The 22,169-nt window shown below is 40.3% G+C and overlaps 1 protein-coding gene across 15 annotated transcripts in view; it reads left to right on the top strand.

The window, feature by feature from the left end:
- The window catches only part of dst (dystonin), a 103,649-nt gene extending 81,986 nt beyond the window's left edge, over positions 1 to 21,663 (top strand). For 7 of the 15 annotated variants that reach the window (XM_069713963.1, XM_069713961.1, XM_069713969.1 and 4 more), the window contains 38 exons: positions 178 to 419; positions 571 to 777; positions 867 to 986; positions 1,115 to 1,222; positions 1,313 to 1,531; positions 1,620 to 1,823; positions 2,375 to 2,606; positions 2,850 to 3,076; positions 3,179 to 3,301; positions 3,400 to 3,501; positions 4,130 to 4,231; positions 4,526 to 4,699; positions 4,922 to 5,077; positions 5,341 to 5,538; positions 6,204 to 6,332; positions 6,917 to 7,087; positions 8,490 to 8,645; positions 9,035 to 9,241; positions 9,496 to 9,615; positions 10,243 to 10,412; positions 10,527 to 10,686; positions 11,192 to 11,386; positions 11,468 to 11,596; positions 11,972 to 12,115; positions 12,525 to 12,713; positions 12,837 to 12,966; positions 13,151 to 13,314; positions 13,408 to 13,570; positions 13,663 to 13,817; positions 13,896 to 13,970; positions 14,173 to 14,190; positions 14,999 to 15,115; positions 16,710 to 16,827; positions 17,782 to 17,895; positions 19,070 to 19,260; positions 19,486 to 19,596; positions 20,168 to 20,294; positions 20,581 to 21,663. In XM_069713963.1, coding sequence (XP_069570064.1) covers positions 178 to 419; positions 571 to 777; positions 867 to 986; positions 1,115 to 1,222; positions 1,313 to 1,531; positions 1,620 to 1,823; positions 2,375 to 2,606; positions 2,850 to 3,076; positions 3,179 to 3,301; positions 3,400 to 3,501; positions 4,130 to 4,231; positions 4,526 to 4,699; positions 4,922 to 5,077; positions 5,341 to 5,538; positions 6,204 to 6,332; positions 6,917 to 7,087; positions 8,490 to 8,645; positions 9,035 to 9,241; positions 9,496 to 9,615; positions 10,243 to 10,412; positions 10,527 to 10,686; positions 11,192 to 11,386; positions 11,468 to 11,596; positions 11,972 to 12,115; positions 12,525 to 12,713; positions 12,837 to 12,966; positions 13,151 to 13,314; positions 13,408 to 13,570; positions 13,663 to 13,817; positions 13,896 to 13,970; positions 14,173 to 14,190; positions 14,999 to 15,115; positions 16,710 to 16,827; positions 17,782 to 17,895; positions 19,070 to 19,260; positions 19,486 to 19,596; positions 20,168 to 20,294; positions 20,581 to 20,837 — 5,924 coding nt within the window. In that variant the 3' untranslated portion in view covers positions 20,838 to 21,663. The remainder of the gene's footprint in view (positions 1 to 177; positions 420 to 570; positions 778 to 866; positions 987 to 1,114; positions 1,223 to 1,312; positions 1,532 to 1,619; positions 1,824 to 2,374; positions 2,607 to 2,849; positions 3,077 to 3,178; positions 3,302 to 3,399; positions 3,502 to 4,129; positions 4,232 to 4,525; positions 4,700 to 4,921; positions 5,078 to 5,340; positions 5,539 to 6,203; positions 6,333 to 6,916; positions 7,088 to 8,489; positions 8,646 to 9,034; positions 9,242 to 9,495; positions 9,616 to 10,242; positions 10,413 to 10,526; positions 10,687 to 11,191; positions 11,387 to 11,467; positions 11,597 to 11,971; positions 12,116 to 12,524; positions 12,714 to 12,836; positions 12,967 to 13,150; positions 13,315 to 13,407; positions 13,571 to 13,662; positions 13,818 to 13,895; positions 13,971 to 14,172; positions 14,191 to 14,998; positions 15,116 to 16,709; positions 16,828 to 17,781; positions 17,896 to 19,069; positions 19,261 to 19,485; positions 19,597 to 20,167; positions 20,295 to 20,580) is intronic. The other 8 variants (XM_069713965.1, XM_069713976.1, XM_069713962.1 and 5 more) reach the window with 7 other exon arrangements.
- The last annotated feature ends 506 nt before the right edge of the window (positions 21,664 to 22,169 follow it).

Below are 22,169 nucleotides of genomic sequence, written 5' to 3'. Positions count from 1 at the left end.
CTTTTCTAACTCTGGGAAGAAAGCTACTGATAAAATCATACAGGATTCTGCTTAATTTATTTCCATTAAGTCGATGATCTTGTGCTCTAAGTTTAGCCAAGCCAGCAGCATACTGTACATCCTTTATCTACAGCAAAACACTCAACTTGTATTTCATTATTTACTTTCTATTTATAGGTGATGAGGTGGTTGTTATCCAAGGCAAACTGGATGGAATAAAAACAAAGTATGCGGAGATAAACTCTTTGAGTGACAATGTTTTGAAGACACTGGAGCGGGTTTTAGGTCTCTCTGCTAAGCTGCAGCATACTCATGAGGACTTGAGCTCCTGGCTGGAGAAAACAGAGGCTGAGATTAACAACTTTGCTGATCAGGAACATGCGGGCGAGCAGCTGATTCAATCAGAAAGCCGGCAGAAGGTAAGGCTTTCTACCTTCAAACTGTGTATTTGCTCCTAAATAAATACTCCATGTTGTATCGACACTCAGTCAGCTCCTCTACAGAGAAAAACACCTGTGCGTTTAATACTTTTCAAATAGTGTTTTCTGCATGTCATGTGATCTTGTCCAGGCCTTGCTGAAAGAGACCAAAGACCAAAAACCTTTGTTGGACAAGCTGAATGAGCTGAGCAGTTTGCTCCTGGATCAGATCCCCTGGAACACTCGTGAGGGTTTAGATAAGCTGGTGACTGAGGATAATGAGCGCTACAGAGCCGTCTGTGACACTGTCACCCAGCAGGTCGACCAGATCAACGCTGACATACTCAAGTCACAGCAGGTAAACCAGAGAAGTTCCTAAGCAGCTTTCTCTCATTTGGCTTTCTCTCTTTCTTTTCATGTAATTCTTCCTCTTCTTTTTCTTTATAGTTTGAACAGGCTGCAGACGCTGAAGTCTCCTGGCTGACTGAAGCTGAGAGGAAGCTGCTGTCGATGGGCGAGATCAGGCTGGAGCAGGACCAAACCACAGGCCAGCTCCAAGCACAGAAGGTTAGCCCTACATACTGTGTGTGTGTGTGTGTGTGTGTGTGTGTGGACAGACACAGGTCTCGATTTAAACAAAGTACACACAGGTTTGTTTTGTAGCGTCCAGCCAAAACTTACTACTGGTTTTACAGATTTTCTCCATGGACATCATGAGGCACAAAGATGCTGTGGATGAGATTGTGAAAACAGGAAAGGCCATCATGAACAGCAAAAACACAGAGGAGAAAGAAATGTTAAAGGTAAACAAAGATTTTTTTTTACTTCAAAAAAAGCAATCCTTTGTTAAGAAAATGTGCAAAAGTTATAGGATTTTCTTGGTTTTCAATCAGGCCAAGACGCAGACTCTCTTGGAGAAGTATGGCGTCGTCAGTCAGCTGAATTCAGAGCGCTGCCTGCAGCTGGAACGAGCCCAGTCTCTGGCCACTCAGTTCTGGGAGACCTATGAAGAGATGTGGCCGTGGCTTCAAGAAACCTTAAAGACCTTCAGCCAGCTGCCCCCACCTTCCATCGAGTACGAAACACTCAGGACTCAGCAGGAGGAGCTCAGGGTAAGAAGCCAACTAGGGCACATGTATGATACAACACATTAATTCAGATGATGAAAAAGCTAAATTAAATATGTTATATCCTCTGTAGCAAATGCGAGAACTCATTGCTGAGCACAAGCCCCATATCGACAAGATGAACAAGACTGGACCTCAGTTACTTGAACTCAGCCCAGTGGAGGGAGTTCCCATCAGGGAGAAATACACAGTGACTGATCAACTTTACACCAAACTCAAAGCTGATGTCAAGCAGAGAGCTGCTACGTTGGATGAAGCCACCTCCAAGTCCACTCAGGTAAGGAGCTATTGTTTATTAAGTTGGTTTACCAACAGTTATTATAATATGTGGTCCAAATTCACATCATAAGTACCAGAATCACATGATGACCATGTTTTACCATCTAAAACATTCTGAATTATGATCATTTTGCATTTAGGTGGTAACAAATTATATATATATTTTTTTACTATCAATTAATAACTAATTAAAATATCTATTAAGTAAAAAAAAAAGTTCCAAATTTGAGAAGCTGGAAACTACATATCTGGAATGTTTTGCTTGAAAATTAATTGAAATAATAACTCAAATATCAAAAGAGAAAAAACAATTCTGTTAGTTGACTGATCGTTTGAGCTCTACCTTGTACACTGGTGTTTATTTACAAAAAGTTATGTCTGGAAATGGATTTCCCAATTTAAATTAAATCAAATTATATTATATTAAGTTATGAATATGTTTCTTGTTATGAATATGTAGTCTTCCCATAACAGAAGAGCCAAACACTTTCTCAGCCATATCATAAATGTTAAATACAAACTGAGGTGTTTCCTTTTTTCTTTTTCCAGTTCCATGATAAAATCGACCCCATGCTGGAATCACTGGAACGGATCGCCGAACGCCTGCGCCAGCCTCCGTCCATCTCAGTGGAAGTGGACAAGATCAAGGAGCAGATTACTGAAAATAAGGTTGTCTCTGTGGACCTGGAGAAACTGCAGCCCTCTTATGAGACGCTGAGGCAACGAGGTGAAGAGATGATCGCACGATCCGAAGGAGCACACAAGGACATATCTGCCAAAGGTATGGTATACACTGCATCATCGAATCTGTTAAATTTTCATTTCATTTCTCTTTTGCAGTCCTTTACTAAAGTATCAGGGGATATAATTAATGCACTAGCTAGCCAAATCTTCACGGTAATACTGCCATTTATCAAAGCAAGCAAAAGTCTTCAAAACCGTGGCTCAAGATCTGTCAGTTTATGAGATTTTAGTTTGATTTATTTTGTATTCATCCCGCTTGTGACTTTTTTCCCTGTCCAAGTTGTACAAGACAAACTGGACCACATGGTGTTCCTGTGGAGCGACATCCAGGCCCTGCTGGAGGAGCGCGAGGCGAAGCTGCTCGATGTGATGGACCTGGCAGACAAGTTCTGGTGTGACCACTGCGCCCTCATCGTCACCATCAAGGACAGCCAGGACCTGCTGAGGGAGCTGGAAGAGCCAGGAGTCGACCCTTCAGTCGTCAAACAGCAGCAGGAATTTGTGGAGGTAGAGAGATCCTTCGAATGAAGTCATTGAATCAACCATTAGATAATTCAAAGTGAGCGTGGAGCATTTCTTTGTTTTAAAAAATGTTTTTAATTTTGATAGGGATTTAAAGAGGAGATAGATGGACTGCAAGAGGAGCTGGATGCGGTTCGAAACCAGGGTGCAGAGCTGATGACTGCCTGCGGGGAACCCGATAAACCTGTGATCAAGAAAAGTGTTGATGAGGTAAAAGATGACAGTTATTCATCTTTCACTTGATACTTTCGTGCAGTTACAGTTTTCTGCATGTGAATGAAGATAAAGTATTCATGTTATATTTCCAGGTGAATTCAGCGTGGGAGAATCTCAATAAGTCTTGGAAGGAGAGAGTAGAGAGACTGGAAGAAGCCATGCAGGCTGCTGTGCAGTTCCAAGATGGCCTGCAGGTACTTTAATCACTGCTTTAAGACACTTTACAAGTTAGGGTTTTATTTTTTATAAATTCTGAGTTGGTGAATCTCTTCAAAAATATATCCCACATTGTTATAAAATATATAACTTCAATAACAATTGCTTGTTTGTATTCTATATACAGGTACTTGTTCGTCTAAGACATATTTATGTGTTCGAAAGTTAAACACACACAGTGAGCCAGTTAGTTTTTAAGGCTTTCAGATGAAACCACAGATTACAGTGAATTTCACTCGAGTGACACAAGATTTTATGAGAGCCCTATTAATTTTGAAACAATAAACACCAACCACAGTCTTGTGCTATATTTGGCTCACACTTTAACTTGTGTGTAAAGTTCTTCTAAGATCTTTTCATGGCCCAAAACAAATCTTCTACACAGCTGGTTTAATTTGCCTTCAGCTTAAATAGCCTCTTCTCACTTCTTTAAGGCGATAGTATTCAAGTTCAGGACTTATTTTTCATTTTCATTGTGTATGTTTACCTGATTTGTCAACCGCACAAACCAACTGTGCATAACATGACACTACATGTGAAACATGAGTCCCCACGCACTGAGCTTTGTTTTCTCTCTGTAACAATGGTTTCCCCCGTTGTACGCAGGGTATGTTTGACTGGGTGGATATTCTGGAGAGCAAAATGGATTCAATGTCACCTGTAGGCACAGACCTGGAAACGGTCAAGCAGCAGATTGTGGAACTAAAGGTACAGTCTGGTACATTTTACCATTTGTGTTTATATATACAGCAGGATAATATAGAGGTTGTAAAATGGCTTATTGAATAATTTCTTTAACTTCACTGCAATTTTTCACCAGTTGTGTTTATTCTGCGCTCTTGAGTCATACCCTGCCCTTGTTGGTTTGTTTTGTACAGCTACAATAGCTTCATAAAGTAAATACTTTGATCTATTGTAAGAAAAAATTGTGTGCTGAAAGGACAACGCTGGTATTGTATATGATTCTGTACTTCTGTTGACTGATTGGGTGTCACCACTCAGGAGTTCAAAGGAGAAGCGTACCAGCTGCAGATTGAGATGGAGCGTCTGAACCACCAGGCAGGCCTCCTGCTGAAGAAGGTGACAGAGGAGGCCGATCGCTGCGCCATCCAGGAGCCCATGTCTGAGCTCAAGATGCTGTGGGAAAACCTGGATGAGAAGATCATCAGCCGGCAGGTCAGAAATGGGAAGCAAGTTGAGGGAAAGCTGCAAAATCAAACTGATGTAACAAAATTAAATGCTGATATGTACTGGTATTTAAATGGAATAGTCGCGACTCGTGGACTAGAAACCAGACTCAACAATAGCGTGAACAGGCCGTGGAATGAGTTGTGTGCCGGTCAAGGGTTTAATTTTTCTCACAGCAATATCTAATGGTTTAATCTGTCATTAATCCAGCACAAACTGGAGGGAGGCCTTCTGGCTCTGGGACAGTTCCAGCATGCACTGGATGAGCTGCTGGCCTGGATGAGCCACACTGAGGAGCTGCTCAATGAACAGAGAAATGCCGGAGGAGACCCCAAAGCCATCGAGATAGAGCTCGCCAAGCACCACGTATGGAAAACCTTGCCTTCATCAAGCAGTTTCACTTTAAGAATCATTGTACATTTTATTTATTCATCGAAAAAGGAACAAGACTGACACAAATTAGGGTACAATTTGTTCCCACAGTGTTTTACTCAAACTCAGTGTCGACCAGTAAAAATCAACTTTGTTTTATCATGTTTTCAGCACTTCTATTCAGATCTTATTGTGCTATTTGTGCTTAATATCATCCACCCAACATCTTGCCATTTCTGGCTGGTTTATTGCCACAGGTTCTCCAGAATGATGTGTTTGCTCATAAGGCAACAGTTGAGACAGTGAACAAAGCTGGTAATGATCTGGTGGAGTCAAGTGCTGGAGAGGAAGCTTCTAGTCTGCAGAGCAAACTGGAGAATCTGAACCAGAGGTGGAAAGACATCCTGCAGAAGACAGAGCAGAGGAAGCAACAACTGGAAAGTTCTCTGCTTCAGGTATACAAATCACGTTCACAGCAAGTTGATAAACCTGTGGCTGATTTATTGTTATGTAGTGTTTAATATGTCGAGACTCATTCTTTTCTCCCAGGGGGAACAAATATGTCCTGTCAAAGTCCTAAAGTTCTGTTGGGAGGCGTTATTACTAGCTCCTCCCCCTCCTCATTTGTTTTGCAGCCTGTGGCGTTTCTGTTCATAACTCTGACATTTAGGAGGAGTGCTTTGATTTGAGGAAGGATATGAGGAACTGACATATTTCTTGGATTTCGATTTTTGTCCAAGAAATGTCAGAAAAGTTTCTTCAGGCACATAGTCTGCCCTGGGTTGAGAGTTTTTTTTTTTTAGGATATGGATTTCATTGACTGTAAAAGTTAAAGTGCCAAAATATCAATTTTTAGTAGGATCATTTTAGTATGCAGTAAATTTTTAAAGTTAAAATCTAAAAGTTAAAAGAAAAGCAACAACTGTGAATCACTCGATTGTTTTCACTTTAAAGGCTTTGATTAATTACTGCTGAATACATTATATATTCAATGTTGGTATCTAAATGAATGCAAGGAATTAATAATAACACAGATATCCTCCTCACCGAGCTGTAGGTTACTAACAATGAGTGTGTGTGAAACACCTTTTGTTCTGACTCAGGTTGTATTGTGTTGTAGGCCCAAGGTTTCCATGGTGAGATAGAAGATATGCAGCAGTGGCTGAAAGACACAGAACGTCAGCTGTTGGCATCAAAGGCTGTGGGAGGCTTACCAGACACAGCCCGGGAGCAGCTTAACGTCCATCTGGTATGTGTTTAACAATATGAAAAGGCCGCATACAGATGGCAGGCTTGCAAGGAGGTGACTGTGTCTCCTCTGTGTTTTATCTGAAGTGTGAAAATTAAATGACACTGCAAAATGCTCTACTTGCATCCCCCTTCAGAAGACGACAAAAAGCCTTTTAAGTGTTTCAAATTGATTCAGCCATGTCTGACTATAATGAATTTAGGAATGTTTTCCTTCTTTGTTTTTATTTTGCTGTAATGGAAACACTTTCACAGTGAGCTTTCCATGAAGGAGCGCCCATAGTGACATTTCATGGAACCAAAAACAAGAAGGATTACTTGAAAGCAATAACTTTTATCAAATTAGTAACATTATACTGTTTTAATGTTTGTAGGAAACATGCTCTGAGAGTCTCAGCACGCCTCGCCACGCTCATTCTTTCACCATTTTTGGACTAGATTTGGACAAACCACTGACAAGTTCATTACATGCGCTTTGAACACTGCAGAATCCAAAAGTAAAAGTAGAACGGTCTCGACCTGTAATTTGGCTGGTTTGATGACAGCATCACTCTTTTCATGCCATTGTGTCTGTTTTTCTTCCAGGAGTTGTGTTCTGCCTTGGAGGCGAAGGAGGAGCTGTATAAAGAGCTGCAGAACAAGGGTCACCAGCTGCTCACGTTGATGCCCGAGGGTCCAGACAGCAACACAGAGCAGGACCTCGGCAACCTGAAGGAGAAATGGGAAGCAGTGCAGGCGAAGGTCACTGAGAGAAAGGTAGAGAGTCACTGAACGTCTTTCACTGCTCTGAGCTCAGTGATTAACCACTTCAGGTTTTTAGGTCCCGGTGAGGGATCGCTGACACACACTTGAGCCATGACTCTGCGGCTGAAAGCCTCTAATCCCAGTTCTGATAATGAATAGTGTCAGGACAGAGTGCTGGCAAAGACACACAGGATGCGGTTACACTGTAGATCACAGCAGTGTAGTCGCTGTCTAAGTGGAACAACAGTGGGTTGTGTGTTTCCAGAGAGAAGAGTTGACACGTGCGTAAAATAAATAATTGAGTTCAACTAATATGTTTGCCAAAATAAAGACAGTCGGTCACCGGGTTTGTCTTTTAAAATTCTTATTTACGACATATCTTGATAGGAACAGCATTTTCACACTTCTGTTGCTACAATAAATAAACATCATAATTTTACATTACAAAAAGGCATCTCTCACTCCAGACTGGATGCTCCTCATTCTGACTGTCTCAATCTTTGCTGTAAAATTTTGCTATTTACTTTGGTCGTGTTCCCAGGAATTCCTAAATGGCTCCTAAATAGTGGAATGAGCTCCCCAACGACATCAGGACAGCGGAAACTCTGTACATCTTCCGCCGCAAACTAAAAACACACCTCTTCCGACTTTACCTTGAACAGTAGAACTTTAGTCGCGCTTAAAATGGCACTTACTGATAGCACTTTGTAGTTTGTCTTTCTTGAAGAAATTGTATTTTCTTGATTCTTGTTGTTCTGGGTTTTGTACCCTCATGGTTGAAATGCACCTATTGTAAGTCGCTTTGGATAAAAGTGTCAGCTAAATGAAATGTAATGTAATTCAAAGTCTGATAAATCTTGCACAAAGTTGCCAGCCAAACTCTCTGTGGCTATGCGATGCTCCTGTAGGCAAGTGGCTTGAATACATATTTCAAACAAAACAGAGTGTTTTCTGCTAATTTTCTATATTAAGTTCTGACCGTTCCATATTTAGCAAGACACTCAACATGACCCACATTACACGAGAACAACACACTATTACTCATGTGTGTCATCAGGTCTGTAATGTTATTAACATTGTGTTTACTGTCATGTGATGAGCCGGAGCTGCTGGACTCGGCTGTGGAAAACGGATGTTTTTCAATGATGTAGTTTTTGTTACTCAATTAAAACCTCATCATTTCCTTTCTACCTCACCATCACTCCCTCCAGAGATTCTAACTTCCTCTGTTTGGCACAATTGAAATATAATTGTTTTTTCTCCTTCTTTATCTGGTAGCATAGCAACCAAACATGTCTTTGTGCATCACTGAATAGTGTAATATGAGTTGTGGGTTACATACATGAAAGTCCTCTTTGATCTTTTTGTAGAAGGTACAGAATTACTTTAACCTTGTTTTGTTTTGTCTCCACAGGCGAAACTCGAAGAAGCTTTAACACTGGCCACAGATTTCCACAACTCTCTGCAGGACTTCATCAACTGGCTGACCCAAGCAGAGCAGACGCTGAACATGGTTTCTCCTGCTTCCCTCATTCTGGATACCATCATGTTTCAGATTGATGAGCATAAGGTAATGTTTGTATAGTACAGAGAGGGTGGCTGCACAGCCTCTGAAACAAAATGAAATACTGATGATGTGAAATTTCTTTTTAATGTGTGTGCATGATTATCTTGTGTATTCATGGAATAAAACTGTATTTGAGATGCCAGTTTGATGCCATTTCATCCAATTTTGGTTTTATTCATGCTTTGATTTGTTTAGTCAGTGAAAAATTGTTGTTAGTAGTGGTATCAAGTTTATGTTTACTATTACACCATTCTTCTCTAACTTCAATCCAACAATGACTTAATGACATCTGTTACTGTCATTCTGAACAAAGACATTAAGCACATGAATGATATTACCAAGTTTCACTGCCAAGTGAAAACCCTTAATTCCACCGTTCTATGTTTGTGCAGATGTTTGTGACAGAGGTGAACTCCCACAGAGAGCACATCATTGAACTGGACAAGACAGGAACCCATCTGAAGTACTTCAGTCAGAAACAGGATGTGGTCCTGATCAAGAACCTGCTGCTCAGCGTGCAGGGCCGCTGGGAGAAGCTGGTGCAGAGGTCTGTGGAGCGAGGTCGCCTGCTGGATGACGCCAGAAAGAGGGCGAAACAGGTACTGTCCTTTGCAAATTTATACTCAGTTTGAAACAGGCGTAGCTTCACTGCTATCAGGAATTTTGTTATCATTGGAAAACTCTGGAAATAATAGAGTATGCCTGTTTTATATTCTATCTGAATTCTATTAGAGCATTTTAATTAGTACGGGCCTGAAACCTCGTGAACATTAAGCTGGACTTGGTGATAAATCAAGTGAAATCATACCATTTTAAGATGCTTTTTTTTCCCCCCTTCTGAATCTTTCATTAGTTCCATGAAACTTTCAATAAACTGATGGAGTGGTTGGATGAATCTGAGAAGACTCTGGACTCTGACGTGGAAATTGCCAATGATCCAGACAAAATCAAGATGCAGCTGGGGCAGCACAAGGTGACTGAGCATCGTGGTATCACGGTTTACTGGGATAAAAAGATGGAAGTTAAACTAGCCAGGAACGTCTGAACGCATCTACAGCAGACTGTCATTCATTAAAGAAAAACGTCTGCATTTGAAACAATTGTTTACGAGTCAGACTAATGAGGTAGCTGTTTAACACACCATGTTTCATGTGTAATGTATGAGAGATGTATTTCCAATAGTTAGAGCTATTTATAGAAATTACAGTATTTACAGAATGCATTAGTGGTTCATATGCATTGCCTTACAGTTTCCCTGTTTTTGTGTTTGCAGTGTTATGTGGGGAGATTGTGCTAATCCTATCATAATCCTGGGATAGACCAAATGTATTAGGGCTGACCTTGCTTTTAGATACTTTTAATCTCTGTGAAGCAGTGGCTCTTGAGTTTTGACCCCCTTTTTGTGCCTCTAACAGAATACTGCCTTCTTAATCACAAAACACAGTCAGAGATTAGGATGCTATTTGACATGCCAGCAGTAGTAAGAGGAAAATCTCCTGAGAAGGTTGACTGTTACTCTCCACATCTAAGGACTTATAACCTATTAAACCTGATCGTGAGTTTTCTAATGTCGCTGATAAAAAAAAATTCTGGCACGCAGGACTTCCAGAAAGCTCTGGGCAGCAAACACTCCGTGTGTGACACCACCACTCGGACAGGGCGGGCTCTGAAAGACAAGACCTCCCTCCAGGATGATAATCAGAAACTAGACGACATGCTGAGTGAACTGAGGGACAAATGGGACACTGTTTGTGGCAAGTCTGTAGAAAGGTAAGGATAGATCTTCCCACATTTGCTGTTGTATTTTATCCCACCGACTTCCAGTCAGACTGCGTGCCAATGCAATACTTTTAAAGACCGTGACCGATTGGTTCCCTCCTGCAGACAAAACAAACTAGAGGAGGCCCTGCTGTTCTCCGGCCAGTTTACAGACGCTCTGCAGGCACTCATTGACTGGCTGTACAGAGTGGAGCCTCAGCTGGCTGAGGACCAGCCCGTACACGGAGACATAGACCTGGTTCTCAACCTGATAGACAACCACAAGGTAGAAAACAACTCCAAATCAAACACACAGAAAGTCACACTTTCGTTGACCTGCCAGTTGATTACTGATGTTAGAGGCAGCGTCAAAACCCGACTTCAGAAACAAGCAATGGTTTTCATTGTTGCACCTCCACCCATTCCTTTTATCATTGGTTGCTTCTCATCACAATGGAGAACAAATGATACTTAAACCACACCAGGGTTGGACAGTAAATTCAAACAACACAAGGGCCGTACCTTTTTATGGAGAGCCTGTTCTTTGAAGTTTTCTGTCCAGCCAACATGTCTGGAAAAAGGATGCCGTAATGTTTGCTCATTTCCAAAGTCATTATGGATAATAAAACATTTGTATTCATACGAAATTATAAAGAGAATAAATTAGCTTGAATTGTTTTGCAGCAGTTTTCAAAGCAACTTAAAAACTTTTAGTGTCATTAATGAAAACTGTTGTAAACATTAAATGCGGGTACGTGTTGTCTGATTGTATCCTCAAATGACCACTGCAGGGTTTCCAGAAGGAGTTGGGAAAGCGGACCGTAACCGTTCAGGCTCTCAAACGTTCGGCCAGGGACCTGATTGAGAGCAGTCACGATGACTCCTCCTGGGTCAAAGTCCAGATGCAGGAGCTGGGCACTCGATGGGAGACGGTGTGCAACCTCTCGGTGTCCAAGCAGGCGCGGCTGGAACAGGCTCTGTGCCAGGTACTGTAGAGCCCCCACGGTCATGATAAAGAAGGTGAACTGACTCTTTGAACCTGACTGATCTGTGTCCCCTGGCTGCAGGCTGAGGAGTTCCACTCTACCGTTCACATCCTGCTGGAGTGGCTGGCCGAGGCGGAGCAGAGTTTACGTTTTCATGGCAGCCTGCCTGATGATGAGGAGGCTCTGCGAGCGCTTATCGAACTACACAAGGCAAGAAATGCATATATTTATATTTTTTATCGAAGCAAAACTTTAAGCTCTCATTTAAAATTGTATGTGTTGACTGTTTTTGGTTGTTTTAATAAAGAAATGAAACATGCTGAAATTCCTTTTTGATTCAATCTTTTAGTTGAGTAAGCAGTTAAGACCCTGAGTTTGTAATTGCAACCTGTCTGCAAGTAGGATGCCATGTCATCGTCCATGCCAAAAATACTTTTTACTTTGCTTTACTTTTCTGTAGATGTTTTTCTAAACTATGATTTCATCGACTTGAAATAGCTCTGTCTTGCTCAGATGTTTAATTTTTGTTTTCTAAAGATAAATCCAATTCTAAATCTAAATTCTTTCCTATTTGCTGTTTTTTAGGATTTCATAAAAAAACTGGAGGAAAAACGATTGGCTCTAAATAAAGCAACCAGCATGGGGGAGGCGATTCTCGGCATCTGCCATCCAGACTCTATCACAACCATCAAGCACTGGAACACCATCATTAAAGCCCGGCTTGAAGAGGTCAGTTCACAGCTGCAGCTTACTGGCTTACACGCCTGTCATACCTGTAGGTGTGAAAGAAGACATTACACAATTTGGATGCCTCAAGCTACAAAGAGGAAGACTTTCTATATCCTTTTTTGGACAAAACACTAAACTGTGGCACCGTCAGGATGATTAAACCCTCCTTCACTGTGCCGATTTAGATTTACTGCTCTTTGTATCGCTCAAGAAGAGTATCTTTCGATAGAGATTGCTATCTACATTGCATCATTGTTAGATTATGTTTTTCCTTTAACCATTTTGTTATTAATTTTACAAAAGCAATGATGAGCCATCTTGAACATGAAGATGCTGTGAGCACTTAACAGACAATAAAAGGATTTTCTGGTATTAACTGTTAGTAATGTGTATAATGCTGTTGTTACAGGTGCAGGCTTGGGCAAGGCAGCACCAGCAGCGACTGGCCACAGCCCTCACTGAGCTGTTAGCCATTCAGGAACTGCTGGAGAATCTCCTGACCTGGCTTCAATGGGCCGAGACCAACCTCAACGATAAGGACAAGGAAGCGCTGCCTCAGGAGATCGAGGAGGTCAAAAGCCTCATAGCAGAACACCAGGTAAAATAAAACTGCAGATCGGAATAATCTTAACATACTGTTTTATTTTCATACTTTGATCAAAGTTGTACCGGTTGCATGGCTGTTCCGATAACAGTAGTTGACCGTTACACTTCCCTGCAGGCGTTCATGGAGGAAATGACCAGGAAGCAACCAGATGTTGACAAAATCACTAAGACACACAAGAGGAAGGCTTCTGTGGAGCCGCAAATCCAGTCTCATATCCCCGTGCTGGACAAAGGAAGAACTGGAAGTATGTTATCCCACAAATATCCCTCACAGAGCGTGACCTGAGCCATCTGGCCAAGTGTTGAGGCACTGCAGGGTGACGCGACGTCCTCCGTTTAGCACCTGGAATGATATCACTGTGAATCTATTCTTCCTGATTACACAGCAAAAACACAGTCATAATGAAGATTTTTGTCCTTCACTCACAGGAAAACGTTCTCCCACACAAACCATGTATGCGTCAGCAACACAAGCGCCCATTGAGACCAAGAACCCCCAGGTTAACCTGCTGGTGACTAAGTGGCAGCACGTGTGGCTGCTGGCTTTGGACAGAAGGAGGAAGCTCAATGATGCCTTGGACAGACTGGAAGAGGTGATCCACCACTCAAATTTCACACAAATCTGCACTGCAAATGTGTGGTTCTCTTAATATTCTTGTCACCCTTTCTTTCCTTTTTCTGTGCAGTTAAAGGAATTTGCCAACTTTGACTTTGATGTGTGGCGGAAGCGCTACATGCGCTGGATGAACCACAAAAAATCTCGGGTCATGGACTTCTTCCGCCGCATTGACAAAGACCAAGACGGAAAAGTGACTCGGCAGGAGTTCATAGAGGGCATTCTCTCCTCCAGTAAGTATCCACCATACAAACTCACAGCTGAACAGCAGGTACCGTCAGACGGCAAAATGCTCACTTTGTAACACTGAATGTCACTTTACTAGAATTCCCCACCAGTCGTCTGGAGATGAGCGCTGTAGCGGACATATTTGATAGAGACGGTGACGGCTACATTGATTACTACGAGTTTGTGGCAGCTCTTCATCCCAACAAGGATGCTTACAAGCCGCTAACGGATGCTGATAAAATTGAAGATGAGGTAATACAAACTCTAATGCCCTAAATTTCAAAACTGTGAGTCTGGGATGCGGTTCAATAAATTATTGTATGTTTGCAGGTAACACGTCAAGTGGCAAAATGCAAATGTCCAAAACGATTCCAAGTGGAGCAAATTGGTGCCAACAAATACCGGGTAAGCAGAGTTTTACCTGTTTATGGTAAAAATGTGTGATATAAATGCTATTTTTAAGAAATACAAGCTATGACATGATTATAAACTGTTTTAAATACCAAAGTAACACAAGAAGATCTTGGTGAGGGTACGTTTTTAATGTGTCAGTAAAGGTTAATACATGCTAACTCTTCTATATTTTTATTGTTCTTTGCATCACCAGTTCTACCTTGGAAACCAGGTACATGTGAACGCCCTCTTCTCCTTATATTTCTGTTCTGTGCCTTATCGAGCCTTACCTCCTTTTTTCATTTACCATGTTTGCTGTCCAGTTAACACTCTGCCCAGATTCCCGGCTGATGTTTTCAGAATGGAACTCAGAAGTAGAAATAACAATGCAGCTGGCCAGCTGATTTAATCTACCAGGAACACTGGCCTAAGAAGTGTTTTCGGTCCAGCACTTTATGGTACCTGAATATGGTCCGAAATTTGATATCCAAATGACGAAATGAAAGAAGCGTTAAAGCCCAATGTCTTTAAGTTTTACGTCATTTTCTACTAAAGTTTATCTGATGGAAAAAGGTTTTGTTTTGTTGGAAAATCAGACAATCTGTGTGAAAATCAGTGTTGTAAAGTTTTATATATCTGCTTTTGAGTTTCAGAAAATACAATATTGGCGTGCAAGTACCATTTCAGCCCATATTTTATTGGTCCACGGGCATAAGTTCATCTGCTAGGCACATAATAATGCTTTCTGTGTGCTTGCCTTTGGTGCTTCAGTATCATGGGAATGATTTACATTGGCTGACATAGTTTTGTGTAACTGACAGTTTATTAATTTACTTGAAAGTTGGGGAACTTTAATGATTTCAATTATTTTGCTTTTTATTTTACCTGCTGAGTTAATATGTCTTGACAAACTGCATGCTATATAAAGTTCAGTACTGATGGGGGTTATGAGGATGTTAGTGAGAGGGGATAGGGGCTTTATGAACTAGATTGTATTGCTGTATCACACGACAGTAAATTGAAATCAATTCTTTTGACAGTTTGGTCTGGTTCACTGCTTACATGACTCCTTAATCGGCGATGAGACAATAGCAAACAGGGAAAATCAAAATCTTACCCCCCACCTACACGTTGCAGTTTTGGAAAGCTGTATTCTGGTAAATAGTTATTCTTAAGCTGTTTCTTGTGCCTCTTTTTCCTCCAGATCATCTTCACCTTTAATGTATTTGATCACTAGACTCACCAGTGGCATTAAATCATTCTGATAATCATAAAAAAATTCTAGCAATTTAAGAGCCATCATAAGATAATAGACACTTAGTAGAGGGTCATCAGTGTTTTGTCATGTCTGCGTGTCACACTGTGGTGGATTAGACAGAAATTATTTGAACCATTCCTCATGTTGTTCTCAGTGTGTCATTGAAACTAGCTGCATTGGATCTGCATCAGTGTCAATGCATCCTGAATCTTTGAGTCGTAGTTGTAGAAAATACAACAAAATGCTGGATTGCAGGAGATTTGTGTCTGTCTGCTTGCTAATACTGTAAATTTGTTTTTAACAGAAAGCATGCAGCCGTGATTGTTTTGTGCAAATTATGTTTGTGTGCTAATGTTCACAGTCACATCCAACTGGCTGACGTCTGTCTCGTGTCACCTCACAAAGCCTGACCCATCCACATCCATAACATGCTCTTGGTTCTTATGTTCGCTATGTGTGGTTGGTTAGTTGAAGTCACATTATTACACACTAGTGCCCCCTGGTGGTATAATCATGTGCCTTCAGTTATGCTTTTTTCACAGGCTCAACCTGCAGTCAAGGCACCAAACTGGAGTCACACACTGCTGAAATAAAGTCAGACTTTACAAACTGAAACCACAAACAAGCAGACATGTCAACTTTATGAAGCTGTGAAGTTATTGCTATATTTACTGCCCAGCTTTACAATACAGGAGCTCAAATTGAATTTATTATTATCTCAAACAAGTATGAATGTGGAGCCTGACTGATGCTTCAGCATTGGGGCTGATTCTGCTCTTTCTGAGCAAAAATAATTATAACGTGATAATGGATAATCAACCATGTTAAAAACAGTAAAGTCCACAAAACTTTGCAAAAATTACATGATAACAACCCTGTAATAGTGCAGTAGGAAGTAGTTGTTTTCTATATTCCGTTGTTATTTTTCAACAATATCTGCTGTATATAGATATTAACTAACAATTTTGACCCTGGAGTTAATCAGTCAGGCTCAGCATCAGATACTTGTATTAGGTATAAAAAAATACAAGTCAATTCACTGTAGCATAAACTCATTGATAAATTGCAGAATAATCGATAACTATACACACCAGCACACACTAATATAAAAAACAGTTGGATTGACCTTTGTGTAATTTGTGTCTTTGAGAATGAAAAGTGAAAATTCATGTTTTTGTGTCAAAATCTTCTTTCGTTTGTGTGTGTGTGTAAATTTGTGCAACATGAAAGGAAATCAGAAGTGGTCATGAAGCAGAATGTTTATTAAGATTGAAATAAATAAATTAAAATGAATTAATTACGTGATGGAAACTACCTAATTCCACACAACATAATACCAATTAACTATACTCTGCCCAAAATAATGCTAATCACCTGGACGAGATGTGATTCCAGTCTGGTTTCCAGTGTTGCACAGCTTCAATAAGAGTGTGCTTATGGGCATGTCAGTGTTTTCACATGTCCCCTCTCTGTTGTCCTTCCCCACACCGTAGTTCGGAGACTCCCAGCAGCTTCGTCTGGTGCGTATTTTACGCAGCACCGTGATGGTGCGGGTGGGAGGAGGCTGGATGGCTCTGGATGAGTTCCTGGTGAAGAACGACCCCTGTCGAGGTGAGTTCACAAGTTTACCGCAAGGAGGAGTCACAAAGCGGTGCTCGTGGATTTAATACTGAATAATGTTCACGTACAGTTTTATCAAGGGTTTCATGTTTTCTTTCTTGGTGTATGTTGAAACATTTTGACACTTAAGAGAGTTTGAGTTGATGAAAATATTGAAGTTTGGGTCAGTAATTCATCTTTTAATACTCTTTAGGAAAGTGAACATTGCTGATGTCAATCTGACTTTAATTGTTCAATTTGTGGAATACAGAAACATTTTCTTTGTTGTGTACTACCTCTATATGGATAATTACTCTTGATATTATTATTATTCATGAGTGAGATAGATCAGTTTTATGAGAATTTTTATTGATACAAATACTGTCCAAATGTGAAATGATTTGCAGTTAAAACTTGTTTATTATGAGAATTACATACATAACCTGAATATTTAGTAAGGATTAAAGTCCATCATGGAAAATTCCGTTAGAAAAAGTAAATATTTTTTTATTGTATTCACTGTTTCAACTTGATATTCAGAATAACTGACTGCTAAGGGATTAGTTTTTTCTTGGCTCCAAATACTTCAAAGGTTTTTAAGCGTCTAATCCTCATTTTAACTAAGTGGGAAAGTTACTACTTTGACTGTCTTTGTTTTGTCTTTGTGCTGGACCGTGGTACTGATTTATACTGTATCTATTTCTTCTTTTATTGCAATCTATACAGGACACCAAACTCAGAAAAAAAAATAAAACAGATATGATAGAAAAAAAATGAGTGAGATAACAGCAAGACGTAAATCATCATTTTACTGATTACCAACTGGCGTATGAAAACATCCTATCTGTGTCCATGTCCAGTGTAAAAGCTTTAGTACTCTGTTTCTTCTATCTTCTGTATTAATTATACATTTCTTTTTTTCCTGCTAATCGCTCCTCCTGCTGAACACGATATCATTCCTTCTAGTTCATCACCACGGGAGCAAAATGTTGCGCTCGGAATCAAACTCTTCAATTACTCAGTCTCCTATAGGTTGGCAAATCTCAAACTTACTCACCTTGCTCCATGAACCCACCAGTGGTATGTGTGTCAGTCTGCACATCCGAGTGTGTGCTGCTTGTGGTGGTCCTGGTGTGTGCTGCCGTAGCTGCTTGTGAGTGCCCATTGTGAAATGAATGGCACTGTTAGAAACCAGCTCCACTCACAATCAACTGTCACTCAGCTGCAGCTCCTTTTTTAATGCATGCAGTTGTCTGTGTGAGTCACTTCACCTGCTGTCATTTTCTCTTAGGCACTATTTGGGGACTTGATACAGCAAATCAGCTCTTTGTACTCTCTCAGCATGTAGTGAGGGGCTCTGAGCCGAACTCCTTTTCAGTTTTTAAACAAGCACTTGAAAAACGTATGAAAGGTTCAGGAGCTGCTGAGCTGTTACCTGTAAATATAAAATGCTACAACACCTTCACTGGGGAAAAAGGTCTCGACAGAACACACACAACAAAACTGAAGCAGCATTTACTGCACTGTTGACTTTGTTTGACAGTGTGGTTCAGTTGTTAAATCTGCATGCATGTCAGTTTATTTTGTGTAGGTTGGGCAGTTTTGGTTGTGGGAGTGTTTGGGCACATTTAGATATAGATATATTTATTACCACTGATTTTTGCTGGGTGAGAAAAAAAAGGTTAATTAATTAACTAATTTGATTTCTGTTGGACAGTTTGGATGAGATGTGAAACTGCATGAGTCTTTTTTTATTTTTTAAATCCTGTGTTTGTTTTAAGGAAGACAGTCACATCATGGTAACACTTTATTTTATTAGTCTGTAGTTTCCTAATAATTTCTCAATCATTTATTTAGATGTTTCTAGGTAATTACTGTTTAGTTATTGAAAAATTTATACATTTGCAATTTGGAATGCAAAAAGTTTTAATTTCTAAAATGTAAAATATTTCCAGAGCTACTAGTACAAGTCAACATATATAACAAAGATGCTTCTAATGATAAACAAACAATGAATACATATTTGCTTGGGTTTAAATTTGGGGAATTATTTCAAGGAAAGTTGAATATTGCTTATAATTAGTACCAGATTACAATTTTATGTCCAGGAAACTTCCTGTAAAACGTTTGGGAAATTATTACTTAAAGTGACAAATAAAGTGTTAATTCATCATCAGCATCAGCATCATCAAGACACAAATGATAATTCTTGTAAGTTCTTATGCAGTGTGACTCACTGAGTTTATTTTCTTAGCTAAAGGCAGGACCAACATGGAGCTGCGAGAGAAGTTCATCCTGCCAGAGGGAACCACGCAGGTGATGGCGAGTTTCCGCTACAGAGGCCGAAGGTCTCGGCCGTCGTCTCGAGGAGCTTCTCCCAACAGATCCACCTCCAGTCAGAGCTGTCCGGTCCCGTCACACCAAACATTGATGAGCACACCCAAGGTGAGAGTCTCCATCTGCTGTGAGAGCCTGTATTTGCAACACCTGCAGACTGATCATTCCCCACCATGATTTTTTTTTTCTGTCATTTATCTGCCTTTGTTTGCTTGTTTTTAAATATCGGATGACTTTGTTGTTTATTTCCTGTTTTTCTTCCATCTAGTGTTCCTTGTAGTTTTTGATTTGTGAATCCATGTCTTTGTTTTTTGATTTGCCATTGTTCCTCAGACTCCCCAACACATAACCCGCAATTATGATAAGCCATGGCTTACAAACAGCAAACCCTCCACTCCTCTTAAGTCATCAGACTCCTTTGGGAGCCCAGGTTCATCCTCAGAGGTACAGTCATGTACAGCAACTGACGTGGAGCGCTTCAGATTTAAGACCCAACTGAAATCAACTGCATATTTATGAAAAGAAGAGACCAAAAAATACACTTTACCAATCAGCAAAAGGCGCATATGTCAGTATATATTTCCTTTTTTGCTGCTTCCGAATTTTATTCTATGATGAAAAAACAATGACTGACATGAGATTTCATTTGGGTCTGTAAACTTGAACTTTTTTAAGTTATGGGCTCAATGTTTTATTCTTGCCTAATAAAACTGTCTGCCTCATTTAATGCCACTACAGCGTTCATGACTTTCCATGTAATCTATGCATGTCCAGTTGTTTAATGATGTATTAACATTTTTCCATACTAACTGCTTCTATAGGAGACGCCCCTATTGCTGCAAAAAAATAAGCATTTTGACAGGATTTGTCATAAAATGTAAAACTAACTCAATAATATTTGTGTTGTTTTCTGGTACAGTTTGTATACTTCGCTTGGTTTGAATTACGTCCTTGTGCTGTACAGTTAAGTGCCGTTGATTACAAATAAAAGCAATGAAACCTCTTTCTTTTACAGAGTACTGCTGTTCTAGGCAGCAAATTGCGTCTTCCGGGGTATTTGTCTGGCAAAGGATTTCAGTCTGGAGAAGAGGGAACTTTGATCAGCGCTGCCGTACTGAAAGCTCGAGCACAGACAATAGGTGGTGAGTAGAACTTTAACAAATCAATACTTGACAGTTGCTGCATGTCTTCTGGATGTTTAAATAGGAAGTGCTTGCTAAAAGGTGATATGTTGTTTTGGATTTCCCCCAAAGATCTGTATTGCAGTTTTAAAAATGCTTGTCAGTATTTGCTTGGTCACAGGTCTGTCGTCATGGTGAGCTGCAGCTGCTATGGCAGTGGTTGCTACGAGCAGAAGATTATTGAGGCGAAACAAAACGCTGATACTTTCCGGCTCCTTAATTATCACCCGTAATTTTCTGTTTTTAGAATACAGGAAAAATTCCAGCCGACCAGGAAGTAAAGCCGGAAGCAGAGGGAGCAGTCGCAGAGGAAGCGACGCCTCGGACTTTGACATCTCAGACATCCAGTCTGTGTGCTCAGATGTGTCTGAGAGCGTTGGTGAGTCTACCAGAGCGACGCCGCGCTCTGCGTCCCGCCAACATGGAGGAAAAGCCTCCAAGATCCCCACTCCTCAAAGAAGAACCACTCCCACAAGCAAACTGGCCAAGGGATCCAAGCGATAGTCTGTGGCCTTGAAAAGAAACAACCCTGGAGCTAGTTGCACCCTAAACACATAACGGACACTGGAGATGTCTAACTTAAAAGACTGCAAATGTGTTAAGTGTTATTTAAATTTTTGCGAAGATGTAAAATATTCGGTTAAGAGGCAATATGGTTTAATATTATGTGAGAATGGAATGTCAATGGCCTTGTGTATTTGTTTTTAATGTATTTAATTTTTTGTGAAAAAAAAATGTAAAATTGTTTTTATTGTATTTAATTTTATTTATGCAAATCCTGTAGAGGTTTGATGAACACTAGAAAATCTGGGAATGACCATGTTGAACGGTTAGCTAACATTTCTACACACTAATGAAGGACAAACTGCAGGATAGCGCTCCGTGAGTTACTGAATGTACTGTAATTTATGTATGCTGTTTGGAGTAGGTGGTGCTTCATGGTACCGTTCGAGGCACTGCAATTATCTATTTAAGTGCTATGTTATACTGCCAACATGCATTTAAAGGGCAATGCAATATACTACAATAAACCCCAGTAAGCACTGCAGAAACCTTTGAAAACTCCTATTTAAGACACGTAGCAGAAACCTCGTAATCATGAAGCTTTCACGTCCTGATTGTTTGTCAGCGGCTGCAGCCCCTTGTTTGTTTGACCACTTCACAGCAATGTGTGCATTGACTTTGAAGAGGTGCCACTCCATGTAGACATTCTCTGTGCATCTATGTCAATGTATGGTTAATTTCGGTAGAGCTGAAATTGTTACTGTAATATTAATTTGTAATAAACCTGCTTGCAGAAAGTCACCAGAGGCTGGTGTCGACCACTGAATTGTCTGTGCTTTGCTTCCTGTAACGGCAGCTTGGGATGGCAGTGTCGGTCTCTCAGTTGGTCAATCGGTCCAACACTTTGGTGTTTACGAAGATATCTCAACAACTGTCTGATGTCTGTGAACTCTTACTTTTTGTTTCTTCCTCTCTTTTCCTCTCTGTGAATCGGATTGCTCTTTAATGCTTCAGGCTGCTCAAATGAAGTCATTAAAGGTCACCAATGTTTAAAAAAGTGAAAAACTGGGGAAATAGACAATTATATCAGTAACTTTTATATCTGACAAAACCAAATTAGCAAAATTAGAGACACTGGCTTTGTGAATTACAACACTTCAAAAATGTTTGTTTTAAATGTTCTACTTGTGCCAATGTTTTGCAACAGTTATCCTCTGTATGTTATTGTGCATCTTTTCCCCCTATAGCCTGTTTGTTAGATGCAGTGCGGCGGGTTAAATCAAAGGTGTGGTCTGATCTGGATGGAATGTTTGCGGAACATCTTGTGTTTAG

This window comes from Brachyistius frenatus, unplaced genomic scaffold, assembly GCF_029030835.1.
Source record: "Brachyistius frenatus isolate BFR_SWC_R1_liver_20210118 unplaced genomic scaffold, ASM2903083v1 Contig_124, whole genome shotgun sequence".
Classification (NCBI taxonomy): domain Eukaryota; kingdom Metazoa; phylum Chordata; class Actinopteri; family Embiotocidae; genus Brachyistius; species Brachyistius frenatus.
This window is presented reverse-complemented; position numbering and strand designations above follow the sequence as displayed.